Source organism: Zonotrichia albicollis, chromosome 6 (genome assembly GCF_047830755.1).
Source record: "Zonotrichia albicollis isolate bZonAlb1 chromosome 6, bZonAlb1.hap1, whole genome shotgun sequence".
Taxonomy (NCBI): Eukaryota; Metazoa; Chordata; class Aves; order Passeriformes; family Passerellidae; genus Zonotrichia; species Zonotrichia albicollis.
The window spans coordinates 20,292,410-20,307,685 of record NC_133824.1 but is presented as its reverse complement, the minus strand read 5'-3'; the positions used below and the strand labels follow the sequence as shown (position 1 = coordinate 20,307,685).

Genomic DNA, 15,276 nt, shown 5'->3' with positions numbered 1-15,276 from the left:
AAAAAATAGAAAAATAGTTTTTGGTATAACATTTTCTTACAGAGCTTTTTATTTCACAGATAATTCTTGGAACTGCTGGAGGCTTACATTTTTATGATTAACAGAATAAAACTATTACTCTGTAACTTAGGATATTTTAATATCAATTATAGATGTTTAATCTTTCCTTGGATACTCTGTTGCCCATAGGACAAAAAATAATCATGTCTTCATAGTAACAGTTCCAGTGAGGACCACATCCAGATTAAAAAAATCCTTCATTTTGGTGCTCACATATAAATTCCAGCATAAATATGACAAATTTTAGGTCCTGTTACAGAAAACACAGATCTAAATAATGCACTCTGGAGCTCGGAGAATGATTCAGCTCAGTTTCAGGTGAACCTCTAGGCTACAACTGTACTAAAAATCAACAGCAGGAAATACTCTTGGCCACTGCAACTCAGCTTTACTCCCTGACATAGTTTTGGCCAGGGCTTGCTCACCAGGAAAAATATTCTGTTCCTAGTTCAGCAGTTAAGAACCAGTTAAGAACCTCTGGCTCAGTGTAAAACTTTGAAGAGTTACTTACATTCACAGCAGAGGATGAACCAGAGGATTGTGTTCCAAGAATCGGTGCTCTGGCTTCGCAGGATAGAGTGCTCTGCAGTTCCACATGACAATGCTTTATACAGGGGGCACTGACAATGAGAAGTGTTCTTGGGTCACACTTATTTTCAGCTGAGATTGCTCCTGGCACATGAACCTCTGGAGCAGGCTGCTATAATTGTGTAAGGTTGTCAGAATTGTGTAAATGGTCCATACACATCCCAAGTTTATTGGTGCCTTCTGAAATTGCACTGCTACTGCAGGGATTTATGAGAAAAGTATTGAATGGCTATGGAGCAAAAATGAACTGGTTTAGAACATTAGCCAGATTTTAAAAATAATTACACAAAACCTAGTAAAAATTGATATGTTTCAATCAGCATCATTGATCAAATAAGATTGATTTGCTACATAAAACTTGTTTAGGCTCAGGGTTCAGATGTTAACAAAAATATTTTCTGTAAAACCAGCTTACTACTGAGAAAAATGAATGAAGAGCAGAATTAAAGTAATTTCAGAAACTGAAACTGTGAATGTCATTTTGACTCAGATCTGTAGTGTCAAATGGCTTACTGAAGCTTTTAGAAAAGTCACCATCTTTTTTTATTCTTATTTGTATGCTGTCTAAAGCAACAGGACTCTTTCTACCCCTGAGACTTATAATAGCAATTTATCTCCATTACTAAAATAAAACATATGAAAGAAGAAAAGAGAGAAAATGCCAGTCTTACTTCAATGTTGGTAAAATATATAGGAATAGTTTCAAAACCTTTGTTTTTATCTTCAGATGTGGAAATACTGTTAATTTGTGTTAATTCCATTCATGCAGGGATCATCTATATATGTAAGGTACCTAAGAAAAATGATGTGGCTTTGTTACAGAAGAGCATATTCCTTTAATTTTCTGCACCACTTCCTAAAGGTAGGAAAAATTGCTGTAATATAAGCTGCATCTTCATTGTGATGTGACTGTTACTATAGAAATCAATGTTAACCTAAAGAACTTGATGACTGACTTCAGAAGAGTCTAGTAACAGTTTAAATAAGGTTTTCATCTCTTCTTGACTGTGAAAGACTGCATTGTTTAAAATTCCACAGGAAAGCAGTATATTAACTAAATCAGTATCAGTTCTTCAATGTAGGGGGATAGAATATAAGTAAATAAAGGTAATATAGAAAGTAAATTTACTCCCTAAAGAGTTGCAGCTGGGTTAATGATAAAAGATTAGGAGCAGGCCTGATGTTAACAGGCCACAGCTGTAGCAATCAGAAGAGTGTTATAAAAGAGTGGATCAGTTGGCTGAGGGGAGCTGGAGTCAGTTGGTTGCTGTGAGGATAAGGAAGAGTCAGTGCCTGGAGGAGCTGCCTACAAGAAACATCAAGGAGGTGTGAGACTCTAGCAATATGGAACCCTTGCAATGTAATGACAATAGAACTTGCACTATAATGACAACACTTCAATACCTTCTTCTTCCTTTAGTGAAACTGAATGAAAGCAAACAATTCCTTTTCAGTTTTAGATTTGGCAAAGCTTTCACATTGGATGAAGCTACTTATGTGGTCTCATATTTACTGGCAATACTATTACACATGATAAAGAAAAACTATGAAATCTTTACTGTTTCTTGTGTGTTTTCTTTGTGCTTGTTAAAGGTGCTGCATTTTCAAGTACTTCCACATAATAAACAGAAATTTCTTCTTAAACCAGGCAATATTTTATATGAAAACTCAGGTTAATGTGCCTTGTTTTGAATGGATATTTGAAATCAGAATCTGTTAAAATCCCTTGAGCCAAGTTTACTTTGCAACAAATGGGTATAACTGCTTCCATGCAGTGATGTTAGTGGTGTTGACCTTGGTCTAAGCCTAGAAGGTAAAAGACTTTAGAAGAAAAATTCCAGTGAATGACAGAGAGGTAATATCACGACATAGAAAAGCTCTCCTCATATATGTCTGCAGTTCTTTCCCTCTAATGCCTGAAATTCCCTATTTACGCATTTTTGAGATGTGCCTTATTGATATATCTGGAGCCTGTTACCCCCAGGTATGCCACCATGCCCCAAAATTTCAGCGTTAAGTAAAACAATGTGGAAGTTGGTTTCACTTCCACGAGGAGCACAGCAAAGATAAAACAAAGAATTCACACTGGTAGATGTTTTGGCTTGGATTATTCTGCAGCCTATCACAGTTTGTCAGCCCCACAGGAGAATGCTGTTTTGGCAAGAGCATGCTCTAGCGTGGTCTCAGAGCTGCCAAGGGGAGGAGCTGGCAGCTGTCCTGAGACACAGTGAGGCAAAAGGGAATGCTGAGAGCCCAAGGCTCACTAACCAGGGCAGAGCCCTGAACCAAGTAATTATCACCACATGACAAAAAGAGATAAAAAGCATAATTTTTACCTTATTTATCTTAAAGGTACCAGGGCTGCTGAACCAGCCAGGGGGGAAAAAAACCCGGAATCTGAGACTCCCATGCCACACACACTCATCCTAGTATGCAATGGTATACCTCTGTGGCCAAAGGTTGCAGGCCTGGTCACAAAGCTACAATGACCCCTTGGTTCTGAAGAATCTTTCCTTTGCTATTCTTCAACATATTTTCTAGCTCCAACAGTGTCTGAAATAAATAGCTTATGTGAAAAAGAGTTTGCAGTTACTATGTTATTAATGTGGTACAATGCAGACATCCAGAAATGAGAATGGATACTTTTTTTTAAAGAAGTCAGTTACATCCTGCTGCACACAAACCAACCTTATTATCTACCAAGTCATTTTTCAAATGTTGTTTCATTTTGAAATTTTGGAGTTATTTTGGTAAAGAATCTTTTCTAGCTATACCTGCATACTGTTAATTGATTTTGGGTAGCGAAAGAATATATTTAAACACAAGACAATCTAATTTCACACAAAAATCAGTTCTATTATTATCATGTTATTGTTCAGGTTGAATAGCAATTTAGAGTCTAGGAAACATTTTCTGACATTTTCTTAGAGAAAACATTATCAATTTGCATTAAAATTAAATATTGCATCTCCTGTTTTCTTACACTTTTGAAAAGTGAAGTGGAATTTTCTGAAAGATGTTGACATTACCTGTAGTTTCCAACAAGACTGAAGTCTGACAGTAAAAATTTTGTTAATTTTTAGTTGCATTTTTCTAGACTCATATTTTACCATTGTATGTTGTGTTATGCAATATACCAGTCAAACAACATAGAACAATATTTTCAAATGTTTAAATTTAAATAGGAAGCCAAAAGCAAATGTGAGAAGTGTACAATCCATAAAATTGTCTTCACAATTAGTAGAGATAGAAACACTACACAACCAAACTGCAGTGTATTCCACTGAAGTCAAGGCATTTTGAAAATGTCTGCTGTATTGCTGAGCAAATAAATTCCCTTTCTAATGGCCAAATACAACATTTCATCCTCATATTCAATACAACCTACTGCCATGTTAGCTACCTATCATGGCAGTTGACAAACTAGTGCTAGAATAAATTATTAAAATATTGAGGATTGTTAGCTCAGTTTTAGCTTATGCTAGATCAGCTTTACAAAACCCCACAAACATATTTTATTATTGTTGTCAGTGTTGGAGCTATTGTCAAAATGAAGAAGTGAGTTGTGCAATTTCACCATGATCTTTTCTCTGTGAAGACCTTGAAGTGACCCGTATCTCAAGTGTGTGCCTAGCCATGATCCCGCAGCACCAAGCCCGTTGATGTGTCGTGCACGGTATCTTGCACTTTAGCACTGCCTCCAACTGCTCCAGGCAGGAAAAACATTTATGCAAATTTCCTGCAATGCAAGAGGCAACATGATTTCCAGAGGCAGTGGAAAAAAAAAGCCCTGGATTCTATATCACAGTTTCAAAACAAAGCAGCTTGTTAGTTTTCAGGATTCTTTTTCAGTTTGGTTTGACAGTAGGGTAAATGATTGCGGAAGGATTTGACCTCTTCAGGTGTCTGTTGACAGGCAAAATACGCTTATGTGGGTACATCAAAAATGTAGGCTGAATGAGAATCACTTCAAGGACAGGAAAAATTTTCAGCATTGTAATTTATGTGTTGTAGCTGAGCACTGGAACATGCCCTTGGAAATGGTGGGGTTTAGCAAAATGCTTGATTAGAACTTTTAATAATATAATTTAAAAAGAAACATTTAAAATGGTGACAGTTCTGCTCACTGGGAAAGAGAGGAAATATTTATTACAATAACTCTTTAAACTGATGTAAAATCCTCTGATCCATTACATATTACGACTGACACCAACAAAAGACTCTGTCTACACTGTATTTTAGATTTGCAAACTAATGACCTGAAATTGCTAAGATCTGAATTATTTCTATAATATCACTTAGCTGAATAAGGACTATTCATGGAATTTTAAGAGCAAATCATGTCAAACCAATCTAATTTCCTTCCACAGGGTGGTTACAAGGCTTGCAGGTGGGAGAGAAGTGGGAGATGATGCGTCTTAAAACTTTAAGCAAATCACACATGACATAAGGAACAGAAATGGGTCTTGATGAACTCTTAATGAGTGAGGGTAAACTGGACGGAAGACCAAACTATCACCAGAACAATGATGGTGACAAACAATAGGAAAAGTGGCAACGGGCAGAAACTGATGCACAGGAAGTTCCACCTGAATTTGAGGAAGAACAACTGACCTAGCACTGGAACAGATTTCTAACAGAGGCTGTGGAGTCTCCCTCACTGGAAATATTTTAGAACCATCTAGATGCAATCTTGTGGCATGTGCTCTAGAATGACCCTGTTTGAGCAAGGAGGTTGGACCAGATGATCCACGGTGGTGGCCTTCCAACTTCTGAGATTCTGTGCTTCAGTATTTAAAAAAAAAAAACCCAACCGACCAAAAAATCCAAATCAAAATAAGCAAAAAAAGCACCAAACAGGTGGCACCTGTCTCGGCTACAGGTCTCAGTTCTTTTACATAATGATCTAAAGGAGAAAATGGGATGTATTTCTAATATTACAAGAGGACACAAACCAAGAGGGGACCGAGCTCTTGCCCAACCATTTTGCGGGCCATGATGAGAATTCAGAAGGCACCGACGAGCCGAAGGAGCCTCTGATGGAACAATTGCACCATAAGAGGAATTAGCCCGGGCAAGTTTGCATTGTGTGCGGTCACTCGCTGCTGATCCCGCGGCCCCGGTTTCCTTACAGACAGCGGCAGGGATCTGCTTTCTGTGCTACTGCTCCCCAGGGCCGCCGCTCGGCGGGAGGGCGCGGATCGGTTCCCGCAGCTCCGGAGCCGCGGTGCCTCTCAGCACCGCACCCTCACCCCCGCAAGCCCCGCGCGGGCCCGGGGCTGCCGAGCCCACCCAGCGCCACCCCGGCAGCGGGCGGGCGGGCGGAGCGCGGCGCGGGGGGCGGGCCGAGGCGCGGCCGTTCGGCGCCATCTCAGCGCGCCCGGGGCGGCCGCGGGCATGGGAGGCGCTGCCTGGCTCTGGGCGCTGCGCGCCGCCCGCCTCCTGCCCGGCGGCGGGAGGGTTTCGGCTCCGGCGGCGCGGCGGGGCCGCCTGGGCTGCACGCCCGCCGCTTGCGCCGCTCCGTCCGCCGGCTCCGCGGTGAGTGAGGCGGGAGCGGAACGGGGCGGGCGAAGGCCGGGCTGGGCTGTCCCTGTGCTTGGAGGGCTCTGTCCGTGCTCGGGTGCCCTGCCGAGCCGTGTCCTGCGGCAGCCGGTTCAGCAGCCGAGTCCCTGCGGGAGGGGATGCGGTCGCTGCTGGCATCGGCGGCGGGGGCCGTTCTGGGGCAGCGCCGGGCCGGGAGAGGAAGATGGACGGGCTGTGCCCGCTTTTTACCCGCACTCGCCTGAACTCGGTGGGAGCAGTGCGCGGCGCTAAGCGCCCGTGGCGGTACCGCTGTGCCAGCCCGGAGCAGGTGGGACGCTGCCTGACGGGATGCTCGGCTCGGCTGCTCCGGCCGTCCAGCCAGGGGGCCCCGCGTGTGGCTCTCCTGTGGCACGGCTCAGAGCAGGGACAGCCCTCGGCGCCTCGGGCTCCCGCTCCTCCGCTGTTACTCTATTTGTTGTGCCTGAAACAGCTGTACCGAAAGGACCGCCAAGTCTAGTCTGTTTCACAAAGCTTCCGACTTTTAAGCAGCGTTTTGGTTTATTTCAATGCGGGTTTTTTTCTTTGAGTGTTAAGATCAAGCATATTTAAGTGTTTGTCAAAAAATATATGACTGGTGCTTTTTTAAGTTGGCCCAGTCCTTGCCTGCCTGTGAAGCAGGCTCCCTTTGGGAGAGCCCTTGTGCAGGATGTTTTTCTAGACAAGTGGTGAAAATTTCTCAGTGTGCGTGTAGGGTCCCTCCTGTCAGCTTTCTCTGCGAGACCTGCGGGTTGGTGCACATGCATTCACTTGCTTTTTGGTTTTGTCAGTCCTCAAGCTCTGGGGATGAGGCTCTGAGGGACAGACGTGCGCGGATCCTGTCGCGAGGGCTGCCGAAGCAGAAGCCCATAGAAGGGGTTAAGCAGGTGGTGGTTGTGGCCTCTGGAAAAGGGGGAGTTGGAAAATCAACAACAGCAGGTAAGATTTCTTTATTTTTTGAAATAATTTCCTTTGCATATTTTCAAGTATTTTGTATGGAATATTTAGGTGCTTGTGTCATTACCTTGTGATTAAGTTCCATAACACTTCACCTCTGACAAGTCCTGTTGCAGCCACTGAGAATTTACTTGGATATAGAAATCTTGGCTTTATCTTAGGTATGAATTTAGCTTTGAAATCTTATTTTTGTAATAGTGCAGCAGTGTCCTGAGATATCAAGGCACCTTAAGAGGTGACGTAGGCTGAGGTGAAAGGGATCATATGTTAGTGCAGTGACACGGTTCCTCCTTCCCTGGCTGCTTAGGTGTGCCTGTGCAGTGCCTTTCTCTGTAGAGGATGCTAATATTTAGAAAGTTTCCAGATCAGGACTCTGTTCCATTTTCTCAACTATATATGTAGGTGTTTTATAAAGAAAAAATAAAGCAGTACATATAAACCACACAAATTGATCAGAGCTTTGTGAAGTACCTTGAACTGTTCTCTCAACTCCGCCATTAGGTTTTGAATTAATTTTTCTCTAATTTTTTCTCTATCACGTGTTCCTAGGTGGTAGAATGAGATAGTACATGGGTTACCAGAACTGCAGAAATTGACTTGAACTTAAACAGATGACAGAATGGGAAAATATTTGTTGTGCCAACATGTGCAAAACAACATTTGTTGTGCCTTATAGTGGTTGAGGGAAGAATGACTGGTATCGTCAACCTGGATTTCTGCAAAACATTTGGCATTGTCCTGCATGGCATCCTTGTCTCTGAACTGGAGAGATTGGGAGTTGATAGATGGACCACTTGGTGGATTAGGAATTGGCTGGATGGCTGCACTGTGTCCAGGTCTGGGTCCCCCAGCATAAGAAGGACCTGTGAGAGTGTGTCCAACAAGTGCAAGTATGATGATCAGAGGGCTGGAGCACCTCTGCTGTGAAGACGGCTGAGAGAGTTGGGGTTGTTTAACCTGGAGAAGAAACTCTTAAGGAGTCTCTTCAGGAAGACTCTTAGAGAACCTTCCAGTAATTAAAAGGGGCTTACAAAAAGGAAGGATTGTGACTTTTTATGTGGGCAGATAGGACAAGGGTGAATAGTTCTAAACCAGAAGTGGAGAGATGTAGATTAGCTGCTAGGAAGAAATTCTGTGCTGTGAGGGTGGTGAGACACTGGAACAGATTGCCCAGACAAGGGTGGTTGTCCCATCCCTGGAAGTATTCAAGGCCAGGTTAGATGGGATTTTGGACATCCTTGTCCAGTGGAAGGTGTCCCTGTCCATGGCGGGGGTTTGGAGCTGGGTCATCCTTAGGGTCACTTCCAACCCTAACCATCCTATGATACTATCACACTGAAAGTAAAGTTCTTGGAAAAGATCTCTGTAAAGTGTTAGAGATGTGTTTAAAGATCTCTTTCTCAGCATTTAGACTGGAGAAGAGTTATTCTTTAGTTGAAGGATATCTGCTGTTCATCTTCATGTATTGTGAATAACACATGGATGTAGCTCGTAATGTATAATTTTGGGGTTTGTGGTTCAGCCATGCTTAAAACAGACTAATTGAGTAATAATTTCTAGAAGAGACTAATATGCTATCTGTACTAAAAGTAACTGTTCTTAAAGTGGTTTTTTTTCTGTTTAGCTATTATCAATCCTATACATAGGATATGCCTACCTGTACAAAGACATGCAAAACAGTTAAAACTTGTGCTCCTTAACTATCAAAAGGTATTTCATTATAATACATAGACTGGTTGTTGTAGGTTACTAAAAATATCAAATACCTGTTCATCAATTGACAGTTTACAAAATGAAAATAATTTGAAAAGCAAATTCAGATTACTCTCCTCGTGTCTGCAAACAAATACCTGAATTTAAATTCTTGTAACTGGTATCTGTGTGTAATTTCTACATAAAATTTAACACATGTATAAATAATACTTGGAACTGTGAGTTCATTCCTGTGCATTTAAAAATAAAAAATCAGGGTTCAACAAGCATTAAGTAAGATATTGGAAATGTAAATGAAGCATTTACATGTATCTGTAATGGACAACTTTTTAAAATAAATGTTTTAATTAGTAATATTGAGAAGGAAATCTATATTCTTGTTTATTACCATGAGGATAAATTTGATGGTTCAGATGAACCATCTGAATTTCAGATAAATTATATAAACAAAAGTATTGCATGGCATCATTACTGAATGTTTTCTCTTGTTAGCAGTGATAACATTCTTAATATTTAGGAATTAAGTTTTCCTGCACTTAATCTTTTTGTTTTTCCTCCTCTTCTTCCTTACAGTAAATATAGCCCTCGCCCTAGCAGCAAATGATTCGGTAGGTGAACATTTAATTATCAGCCTTAATGTGAAATGTGTGTCATAAATAAAATGGTTACTGCTGAGGGCAGTAGCATACACTTACTGTAATTAACACTTTTATTTAGTTAATTTCTAATTTGTTTTGGTGGGCTTTTGAGTTTCTGTCAGTTTGTTTATATTTTATCAGTACCATGAATAACTTAGTAGACCTCATCCTGCTTCTGGGTTTGGCTCTGTCCTTTCCCTGGTGTGTCACTGAGTTGAGCTGCAATTCTGGAAGGATGTATAGATGTCATGGAGAATGCTTCTGCAGGTTGGAGACAATAAATAATTCTACCACTTCAGAATACTGACAAAAAAAATAGGAGTTTGTGCTGAATAGTGTCCATACCATTTTTTTTTTTTATAGCTTCACAGATTTGCTGTTTCTGGAGAAATTTTGTAGCAAAATACTTTATAAACAGCTAAGGCGAAAAACCCCCAAAGCTATGTATCTTCCCTAAAGCTTGGAAGTAAAATTTCTTGAATGATTTCCCAGCTCGGTATTACTAAAACTGCTGCCTGGACTATAAATAGATGGTAGGAGCCATTCAAGAGTAAAAACCACAGTTGTTCTTTATGTCCACCTGCTGCTGGAGACTGGGAGTAGTTCCATTGTGCACATTATTGCCACACAGATAAACTCAGAAGCAAGTCTCCTTTGCAATGGGAGGGGGTATGATGCAGGCTTTGTAGTCATGAAACAATAAATACAAAGTACACTTAAGTACTTTAATCAGGTAAATGTAGCATCTTCCTGTTGTAAAAGACAAGTAAAACAAAAAACAACAGGTAGGAGTGAGGGCTACATGCAATCTGCAAATTTCTTGGAGGAATTTTCTAAAAGATTTTCAATTTTTTCCATAAATTCAGTCACATTTAATAAGAAGAGTGTTTAAACTGTTATATGAAGTATGTACTCTTTGTGATGGCATCTGATCTTGTTATTTCACAGTCTTTAATTCTGTGTTTTAAATAGGCTGTTGGAATAATTGCATCTCAGAGAACAATCTGTCATGTTGAAAAGCAGAACTGTTTAAATGGTTCCTTCTAATCAAGTATAAAACATGGCATTTGCTCTAATACTTTTGCAAAAAAAATCCCAGAAAACCACTCTGTAATGTGATCTAGTTTGTGAGATGATCATTGAGTAGCTTCATGGAAACAGTGTCAACCAGTTGCACATAACTTTCTCTAGCAGCTTACGGGCTTTTAAGATGGTGTCTGATACTTCTCAAACATGCAGTTTTATGCATTAAAAAATATATTTAGATAAAGCATCTTTTTGTAATTCTGACGTATGCAAGTTTTGGGATTATGCCCTTTTTTAGGAGTTCTGATGTTACAATTATGTGGTAGTGTGTGAAGTTGGAGGCCATCATCTGGTGGATGTTAAATAATGAAGGGCAGCTGGAATTGATGAAATAACTGTGAATTGTGTGAACTGGTGCTCACAGGTTAGCAAGCTGTTACTGTGGTGAAATGGTGTATTGATGTAGTTCCAAGTTAGAAAGTATGAAATTAAAGTGGATTAAATAAACAACTGTCTTGTTGGTTCATGCATTAATGTATTTTTTCTTCTGTGGTTTATTTTCCTTAATGTAATTAATGGCATGCATTATGTTTATGTTTAACCTTTGGCCTTGAAGTTGCTGGTTTGTTTATTTGTGTACTCACATTGATTCCAGTTCATTAATTTTGTGAGATAAGGTTTTAAAATTAAAATCTCTGTGACCTTGTTCCGGACTGGAACTGTCCAGTGCTCTGAATTCTATAAATCATTGCAATTTTTAGTTTTGCAATGGTGAATGAAGTAAATAAGGAGGTTGTTTTTCAGAGCCCATTGGTACCTCCTACTGTATTTTATAGTGAATTTCTTTGTCCTCAGGTATGCAGCAATGGATGCCTTTATTTTACATCTAGTGACTATTGATGGTGCCTCACCTTGCCATGGTTTTTGTTCCTTCATTGCTGTTGTAAGCTTTTCTCTTTCAGAAGAAGCAGTAATGATTGTTAGTAGATCAGAGCTTCAGAAGGCCCCTGCAACTTCATTAACTGCCCTTATGTCTCATAAGCAAAACACAAATTGATAGAAACTGATCTTGAATTTGATGTACTGCTTGAAGGAGGAAAGAAAGGACTTGTGGAGGAAAATAGGTCACCATGACTGTAAAGGTCTGTGCTTCCTTCATAGTCTATGTTACAAGTTCTATGCTTGTCACTGGTGATCTTTTTCTAAGATAAAACAGGTTAAAGACTCTTGGAAACATCTGTTTTCTGGTGAGTGAGATCTGTGAAAGATGCTCTCCTTTAAGAGGAGATGGGATTAGATTCTTGCTACTTTCAGTTATTGCTGTGACATCTTATTGTTTGGTGTATCATAAGTTGGAAGATTACCAGTCAAAGTAATTACCAGTAAAGTAAAGGATTTTTTGTCCTCTTGATAAAAGAAAACGAAAATCCTTCCATCTTTTAAAAATCTACTTTCTTTAGTGAAAAAAACAACAAAACCCACACTATTCCTACTGATAAATGTATTTTATTTTTTTTTAACTTAGCAGCTTTTTCAGTTATTGTAGTGATGGCCTGAAATACTAAGCCATCAGCAGAGCCTTGGACATTGTCACGGTCACACAGTGTTGTTGGCAGAGCCGGGATTAGAATTTCAGTGTTCAAAGTCTTGCATGCTGGTGCTCAGTCTGCTTTGTGTATTTTTACCTCATGGTTATGGAGTAAATAACTCAAGACAGAAGTTCATTTAGATGCCTAGATACCATGTCCAAGACAGAGTAGTTTGGTGGATTTTTTTTTGTTTTGTTTTTCTTTGGTTGGTTGTTTTGTTTCTTGATTCAGAGCCAGGGAAGACAAGCCGGGCAGTCGCTTATGCCTTCCGAGCAATATTAGTTTTTTTGGTTCCCTGGGTTACCTATTGTACATGGATTAGTTAAGAAATATATAAGCTCTTGGGCCTATAAATCTATACAGTGTTCTTTTTGTGTTAAGAAATAACTTAAAGTTTTACCCTTGTGTTCTGTTGTTAATTGCTTGCCTTGTTTGACAGCTGATTCTTTTCATTCTTTTGATGTACCAGCAGTCAGTTGTGCTCCCCTAGGAGCACTTGGGAAGAATTTTTTGGGTGTTGTGCCAGGACAATTCATATTCAGACTAGAATGACTATTTATGAAAGCTGCCTGGCCAGAGACAATTTATTGTAGTAGAAACAAGTTGAATTAATAGATGGCAGCAATAATAGGGTAGGGATTGCTTGTTTATGAACAGAGTATTTTAGTGAGCAAACACCAGCTGTGCATGACTAAGGATGGCACAAATCCAGTTGGGAGGCTGCATGCTTGTGCTGTCACTATGAGGCAAGCTCCCAGTCAGATTTCCTTTGGCATGCCTTTTCGTTAGGGAAGATTTACATTTTCACTATAGGATGAAATGTTTTTTGTGTTGTGAAGGACAGAGGAGGAAGCAAAACCATATGGACCAAGTTAACATGTACGCATAAGCGAGTGGCTTCTGCCTGCAGTACTGGGGCACGTGGTGCGAGGCAGCAGTTTTCCGTATTCTGGCGTAGCGCCAGGGGTGACTGGGTGGTGGTGCAGGCCGGGACCAAGACGGGCAATGCCCGAATGGGGATTTTTGTGCGGGGAGCGGATTTCCCTGTTTTGCCCAGCCCAGGCCGCTGTTGCTGCGCAGCGCGGGGATGGCGGCTGCGGCCGGCAGGGGGCGCGCGGGCCGCGGGCGGGGCGCGGGAGCCGAGCGGGGGTCGCGCCGTGTCCTCGCCGCGTCCTCGCCCGGTCCCCGCCTTGTCCCCGCCGCTGCCGGGCTGTCCTCTCTTCTCTATAGACACACATCTCACCTGGGTGTCTGACCGGTATCAGCACAGGCGGGGAAGAGGTCTAGTTCTCATGCCGATATAGTCAGTTACAGCTTAGTGATAGTGTAGGTAGGAGCCGACTCTTCGTGTCAGCTCACTACTGTGGTCATAAAATTAATTTTAATTTCTTCAAACCGAATATTTAAGCAAAACCCACACAATTTGGGACTACTCAAAAACCACCCAGGTTACTTTTTTACGTTCCAGCTTTTGTGGTATTTTTTTTTTAATTTTTTTTTTTTTTTTAATATTTGGTTTGTGTAATTAAACCATTTCTCCCCAGGCTAATATCTGACTGCTGCATTCATAGATGACTTTACAATGCATATACATTTCTTGCTGGTAAGGAAGAAATTCCATGTGGGGAAACAAATCTTGAAGAATTTAGGCAGTAATGGGATCCTTCACTGGGTAATCATAGCATGAAGACAAGTTTTGACTTGTTTTGCCCTCTTCCTATGCAGTTTTTCTAATTGTTTGGGTTTGATTTTCTTTTTTGAAATAGACCTAAAATATATTACTTAAATCAGGTAACTATATGCTTAATTTGAAGAAAATTTCCTCTTTTTTGGGTCTGTTTTAAAGTTAAATACCCTAATCTTCAAGTCATTGAAAGATACCAGAGAGACTAATGTGAAAAGTGGATCCTTTTTTATAATAATTTTACATGCTGTGAAAGTGGAGAGGCATCTTGTAGAGATGTGGTAATGCTGGGGACTCTGTTTTGATAATTTTATTTTTCAAATGGTTCTATATTGAGTTCTTTTCCTTCAGCAGGATGGATACTGTGCAGAAAGGCCAAACAAGGTTGAAGTACTGGTACGCAATTGTTAAGAACATTGAGTAGGAGCTAGTGCAGCCTGTTCTGGAAAAGAAGTGCTGGAGAGGTCCTGTGGCTGGCAGAAAATTGAAAACACTTCATATAACGGACAAGTGCTTTTAAACCAGTAGCAGACTGAGTGTTTGAAGCAAGTTTGCATTTCTAGGATAGAGTGAAGAAACTGCAGTGGTACGTTTTTGGCTTTAATCCAATTTACAGCTAGGCACTTAAATAGCGTGCAGCTGAAAGAGTTAGAGAATTAAGGATTAAAAGATGGCTATTCATTGTGTCAGTATGTCAAATGAGGAATCTATAGCCTATCCTGATTTTAAAGTTCTCTTTTGTCCGATGTGTTGCTGCTTGCACTTTGGGATTAGCTCTAAGTCTATAATGACATTAAAAGGGTAAATTGAGAGTCCTGGTGGTGGATTAAGAGAACCAGCTTTAAAGTAACTGGCACCTACACTTAGCAAAGCTAGAATTTCTGTCTCTGGAATGGACTACAACACTTCTAGTGTAGGAAATTCTTTGCTGTATAGAACAATAACAGCTCATTAACCTGTGCCTTTATCCCTCCCAGGCTAAACACCAGGGAACTGTGGTGGTTGGCAGAGTTGACTTCAAAGGAAAATGCTATCTACTAGCATCCAGTGGGGATACATATACCCTACCAAGTATGGGCAAAAGTCTCAGAAAATATGAGCAAAGATTAAGTTAATGCTGTCAAAGAGTCTTTGGATCTTTAGCAGTAACACAGGCTGTGTTGATTAACTGCTATTTATGGAAGCTTTTTGTGAACTGTTCTTTTTATTAGTCTTTAATCAGGTCTGTTCCTCAATAAAGCATTGGCAACTTGGAAAAAAGTGATATCACCAGATTCTCCACTGCACACAGAATTGTGTGGAGGGGTTCTTTGTGATAAATGAATGAAACTGGTTGCATTTGGTTGAGAATTTGTTACCGGAAAGTCTAATTGATTTTGTAGTCAATATTCCCTGAAAAACAGAAAGGGAACCTACATAAAGGAAGTGTAGGGAGGGATCCAACAGTTCTTAAGGAACTGTA

At 40.6% G+C, this 15,276-nt stretch overlaps 1 protein-coding gene across 7 annotated transcripts in view; it reads left to right on the top strand.

The window, feature by feature from the left end:
• Positions 1-5,985: 5,985 nt before the first annotated feature.
• Positions 5,986-15,276, top strand: part of NUBPL (NUBP iron-sulfur cluster assembly factor, mitochondrial) — a 118,122-nt gene continuing 108,831 nt past the window's right edge. For 2 of the 7 annotated variants that reach the window (XM_074542705.1, XM_014267867.3), the window contains exons 1-3: positions 5,986-6,186; positions 6,999-7,146; positions 9,451-9,485. In XM_074542705.1, coding sequence (XP_074398806.1) covers positions 6,046-6,186; positions 6,999-7,146; positions 9,451-9,485 — 324 coding nt within the window. In that variant the 5' untranslated portion in view covers positions 5,986-6,045. Of the gene's footprint in view, positions 6,187-6,998; positions 7,147-9,447; positions 9,486-15,276 lie in introns of those variants that run through there. The other 5 variants (XM_074542709.1, XM_074542708.1, XM_026792830.2 and 2 more) reach the window with 4 other exon arrangements.